The following is a 5,854-nucleotide window of genomic DNA, read 5'->3' as shown; positions in this document are numbered from 1 at the left end:
AGCTGTCGGAAGGATGCTGACACTTGTCCTCACCAGACTAGGAGCGCCCGTCGGCATTGACAATAAGCTGGGTGTCCCGGTTGAAACCGCCTCCTGACGCCGTTGAGGCTGAGGCGCTGCTCGGGGTGTGCGCTTCCGTTGAGGCCTCGAAGAGCATGCCTGTTCACCGCGGATGTGCAGCAGCGTATGGTGGGCCTCTTGGCAGATGTGGCACCTCGCTTTGCTGCGACACGACCGATCCGAATGCTCGTGGGCCAGACAGTTCGCGCAATATTTGTTAATTAAAACTGCCCGAAGGCGCTTCACAGCCGGCAGTTGTAGGAACCGCTGGCAGCTCTTCAGTGGGTGAACACCCCTGCACACTCGACATCGGTATACACCATGAAACGATGAACGACGGACACCGTGGCGGATCGCTGGGGCCATTGTATATGCGGCTATATTGGAATTGGGTAAATAATGAAAAAATTAGATGTTATGGATGCGGAAAATCATGACACATGGACGACGTAGGAAGACACAAACTTAGGACTCGTCAGTAGCAGTTTCTGAAATAACTAAAATATGGAGGAGTCATCCGACTCATTAGGGCTGTCCATTGGGAGGCGAATCATTTTTGCCACGGGTCTTCGGATGACCCCCCGTGCAGTGAGAGCGTCTGCCACTCTGACCTTGCCGTCCACACCAGGACAGACCAATTGGATACGCCCAAGCCGCCACTCGTTGGGTGGCAAGTTCCCCTCTTTGATCACCACCATGTCCCCCGCCTGGAGATCTCGCGTTGGGAACTTCCATTTGTTCCTTTTGTGGAGTTCCTTTAGGTATTCCTCCTTCCAACGCAGGCAGAACTGCTGATTCAGGGCTTTCAACCTCCGCCACCGATTGATAATGGAGCTGGGACCTTCTTTAACCTCAGGTTCTGCTACCGCAAGTAATGGTCCATCGATTAGGAAATGCCCAGGGCTAAGAGCGATAAGGTCCGTGGGATCTTCGGACATTGGCGAGATGGGCCTGGAATTCAAACAGGCCTCAATCTTCGCCAGGAGAGTAGTCAGTTCCTCGAACGTGTATTTCCCAGCGGCTGTGTGCTTGTAAAAATGCGACTTGAAGCTCCTCATACCTGCCTCCCAAAGCCCTCCCATATGAGGTGCGCCAGGAGGGTTGAAATGCCAGGACACATTCTGAAGACAGTGCTGGGATAAAACCAATGTTCTGGTAGCTTCAATGAAATCCTTTGATAAGGACGTGGAAGCTCCGACAAACGTTTTCCCGTTGTCAGAGTAGACGTGTTGTGGACACCCACGCCGAGCGAAAAACCGGGAGAATGCGGCCAAGAACTTCTCTGTAGTCAAGTCAGAGGTCGCTTCGAGGTGGATAGTCCGGGTAGTAAAACACACAAAAACGCACACGTACCCCTTTGTGATTTTGCAGGCTCGACCGACATAACTCTTGACGTCAAATGGTCCTGCGAAGTGCACTCCCGTATGGGTGAACGGTCTGGAGAACGTGGACCTCGCACGGGGCAAATTCCCCATTAACTGCGTCTGCATCCCCTCTTGTGGATGACACACACTCGGCACGAGTGTATTGTTCGTTTCACCAACATTTTAAGCTTGGGAATCCAGAATTTGGAGCGAATCAGTCGGATCATTAATTGATTCCCCCCATGCGAGGATATGCGATGGATACACAGGACTTGAAGTTCGGCGAACCTACACCGTGCAGGAAGGATGATCAGATGTTTCTCATCATAACTAAGCATTTCAGATGCTTGTAACCTGCCGCTTGCTCTCAAGACACCATTTCCGTCGAGAAAGGGGTTTAGGTTAGAAATTGCGCTTGCGGGTGGAACTGGCTGCTTGTTGCTCAAAAACTTATATTCGGCGGGAAACTCATTCTTCTGAGTGAGCACAATTAACCGCTCTTGCACCTCCGACAATTCCGCCGCAGTGAGTTCTACCGATGAGGCTACACCTTTCCTCCGACAACTTTTCACAAAACGAAACACATAGGCAAGAACCCGCAGAGCTCGGTCAAGGGCTGAGAACCTCTCTAGGATATCAACTGCTGGGGGCACTGCGACCGTGTGACATTTGACGGGGCGCTGCTCAAGCTCAGTCTCCGGATGGACCCACAACTCACTCTGCCACTGCTCCTGTTTGAGGTGCAACCAAGGTGGCCCACGCCACCACAGTGCGCTGTCCTTAAGCTCTTGGGGTGAGACGCCCCGGCTTGCCAGATCAGCTGGATTGTCTTCGGATCGTACATGTCCCCACTTGCTTCCGTTGGTACACTGTTCGATTCTTGCGACCCTGTTGGCAACGAAGGTTGTCCAGGTGCACGCTGGCTTACTCAGCCATGCAAGAACAATCGTAGAGTCGGTCCAGTAAAAGGTCTCATAGTCATGAGGAGGCATTTTAGAAATTACTAGTGCTGCCAGCTCTGTGAGCAGCACTGCTCCGCACAATTCCAAGCGTGGTATGAAGATGGATCTGAAAGGAGCGAGGATGTAAGTAGATGGGTACAACAGCCTTCCTTCGTTTCGATTCGGACGAAAATAGCAGCCCCATAGGCGTCCTGTGACGCGTCGCAAAACGCATGGTACTGGAGTTTCGCAGCTGGATGGAAACGTACCCATCTCGGGATACGAATCTCCTTCAGGGCAGGATACCCTTCTAGGAACTCCCGCCACTGGGTCGCGAGATCCCTGGGGAGTGGCTGATCTCAGCCCAGCTCCCGTAGCCAAATTGTCTGCATAAAAATTTTGGCTCGGACTACGAAAGGTGATAGCCACCCTGCTGGGTCGAAAAGATTGGCTATCTGAGATAAAACCTCTCGTCTTGTGTAAGCAGTTTGGAGGTGGATCACCATTGGAATAAAAAAGAAACTATCAGATGTAGCTTGACAACGGATCCCGAGAGTTTTCGCCGTGCTAGCCTCTTCAAGCTCAAGAAAGTCTGCACTAATCAAGTGCTCCTTTGGAACCTCTTGTAGGAGTTTTCTTTCGTTCGAGGTCCACTTCCGTTATGGAAAACCAGCACTCTCTAGAGCCAGCCGAAGCTCCTCGATGGCTAAAACTGCCGACCGCTTAGTGTGAGTGCCTGCGAGCACATCGTCGACGTACATGAAGTTCGAGATGATGTCACTTGCCAAAGGATATTGGTCTCGGATATCCTGAGACTACTTTTTTAGTCTGTATCGAGTTCATAGTCACAGAGCTCTCCGTCCTTATTGCGAAAGAGGATTCTCTGAAAGCGCGTATGGGCCGAATTTACCCGAATTTGCCTGTGCATCTTTGTGATGTCAGCATTGAAAACATACTTGAAGAAACGCCATTTTAGAATCTGGATAGTCAGATCGGACTGCAGTACGGGCCCCGCATGAAGGATATCATTAAGACTGTTCCCGTTCGATGAAGCATTGGAAGCATTAAACACAACGCGAACCTTCGTTGTGGTGCTGTCTGGCTTGAAGACAGCATGATGGGGCAAATAAAAATTATTAGAGTCGTTCGGAGAGACTTGGTGCATATGACATAAATCTAAATACTCTTGAATGACTGAGTCGTACTGTTTTTTTGACGAAACGTCTTTATTCAGTCGAATCTCGTTTCGGAGGAACTGAGCCAGTGCGATCGACCTGGAGTGCCCAAGATTGCTATTGTTAGGCTCTTTAAAGGGCAAATGCTCCAAAGAGTCTTCAGGTAAAGTAAAGGATGGGAGACTCCCGATCAGTTGTGGTAGTACATATGTAGAAGTTTTAATTTGGATGTGGGGCTTGACGGGAGAACCTATGCTGAGTTGACAGCGCTTACGGGGCTGAGCCGCAACAGTGCGGTTGAGCCCTGAAACTTGAGCATGGAGTGATTCATAAGGCAACTTAATCAAGTTGAACAAGCGTTCTGAAATAAAGGTTGCCTCAGAACCCTAGTCAATAAGTGCCCGTGCTGAGTATTTGATGCCTAAATGGCAAATCTCTATTAAAGCTGTACTCAGGAGGACCCCTTGAGTGTTTACAGCCAGAAACGTTTGCACATTCGGTTGATTCGTTAATGGAGTGGACTGTGTATCTTGCTGGTGGTTAAATGTGGATATGGGGGGCTGGTGGTCAGGATTGACCGCTGCCTGGACTGGTGGAGTGCCATTTCGGTGCAGGAGAGTGTTGTGGCGTCCTCTGCAAGTACTGCAATTATGCGTGCTAGTGCAATCCCTAAGAAGATGCGTTCTGGCAAAACAATTTAAACACAACTTCTGCTGTTTTATATATTTCTCCCGCTCTCCGACTGGCATTCGTAAAAAGAACGGTCATAGGATGGTTCTCTTGCGAACAAAGTTTACAGGATTGTGGAGTTACCGTCACTCTATTCTCAAAGGTCTGGATCGCCCGCGAGCTATTGTCAATCCGCAGTGCTCTGGATTGAGCGTTTGGCTTAAAATCTTCAATCGCCTCGAGCGTTCGATGACGATCTTGTAAGAAAGCCTGGAATTCAGCCCAGAGTGGAATATCTGTCTTACTCATAAGGGATTGTTCCCATAGAGACAGCGTTAGCTTTGGCAACTTGGCAGAGCACAGAAAAACGATCAGGCAATCCCAGTTAGAGGTGTCGATTTTTGCTATTTTCAAAGCTGTTAAACAACCTTGAATTTTGCTCTTTAACTGTTTCAAGGATTTGCCGCATTCAAGGGCAACAAAAGGTAAATTAAACAAAATCTTAAGCTGACTGTTGACCATCAGCCTCTTGTTTTCGAAACGATTCTGCAAGTTTCTCCATGCTGATTCGAATCCCTCAATGGTTAAGGGGGACAAGGCCACAATGGATTTAGCCTCACCACTAGTTTTAGCATTGAGATGGAAAAACTTCTGAAAGACGAGGGTTGTGTATGTAGATGGCTGAGAAAAGATCCCGAAACGTGGGCCAGTGAACATAGTCCCCACTGAAACTGTCGCACTCGACTGGGGGTAAGCGACACCCTCCCTGAGGAGGCGCCGGAATGGAGGCCTGAACGGAATGTTGCGAGCGTGAACCTTCTTCAATGGTCTCGTTGAGGCTCGCTGCGCACCGCTTATAAACGGCATAACAGTAGTCATACTTGGACTGCATGACTGTTATTGTGTCTGTGGATCCCAGACCGGACAGAGCTTCGGAGCACGCCTCGTATTCCTTCTCCACCTTGTCCAAGCTCGAAACAACTTATATATTGGGACGCTGGATAAAGCGTGCAACCAAGATCGAAACAACTTATATATTGGGACGCTGGATAAAGCGTGCCACCAAGATCGAAACAACTTTATAAATTGGGACGCTGGATAAGCGTGCAACCAGTTGGATCAATCGGAATGTTCCGTAATGGGAAAAAATAACTGAAATAGCTGGATAAAGCGGACACCCAAAATTAATCGAAAGCTAAGGTTTGTTGATTTGGAGTTATACAGGAACGCTCGATAAAGCGCACAAAAGTAACTTAAGAACCGAATTATCGCATCAATTTTGACAGGATGTGGGGGCGCAGGACAAAAAGAAATGTGACAATCGGAACCAAACACCGGGGTCGCTGTATTGAGCAAAAAAATAAAAATGAATAATCGGAATTAATCGATTTAGACAAAGGTAAGGGGCACCGGATTACGCGTGAAAAAATGTGGTAATAGTAACAAATTATGTTATCGTGTTATATAAAACCTGGGGTCGCAGGATTAAGCGCGGAATACACAATAATCCGAATAAACGTTGTTATCGATTGTTATCGAACGCTAAGGGTTGTTGATTTGGAGTTATACAGAGTCGCTCGGTAAAGCGCACAGAAATAATTTAAGAACCAAATTATCGCATCAATTTAGACAGGATGTGGGGCGC

The 5,854-nt window shown here is 48.5% G+C and overlaps 1 protein-coding gene across 1 annotated transcript; it reads right to left on the bottom strand.

Annotated features, from left to right (window-relative positions):
• Positions 1–338: 338 nt before the first annotated feature.
• On the bottom strand, positions 339–1,118 carry LOC122756647. Its single transcript, XM_044006865.1, has 2 exons — positions 672–1,118; positions 339–437 (listed from the first exon to the last, which is right to left on the bottom strand). The coding sequence occupies exons 1-2, from the start codon at positions 1,116–1,118 to the stop codon at positions 339–341; spliced, it is 546 nt and encodes a 181-aa protein (XP_043862800.1).
• Positions 1,119–5,854: the final 4,736 nt, after the last annotated feature.

The sequence above is a fragment of the Drosophila santomea genome, unplaced genomic scaffold, assembly GCF_016746245.2.
Source record: "Drosophila santomea strain STO CAGO 1482 unplaced genomic scaffold, Prin_Dsan_1.1 Segkk85_quiver_pilon_scaf, whole genome shotgun sequence".
NCBI classification, from domain to species: Eukaryota; Metazoa; Arthropoda; class Insecta; order Diptera; family Drosophilidae; genus Drosophila; species Drosophila santomea.
This window is presented reverse-complemented; position numbering and strand designations above follow the sequence as displayed.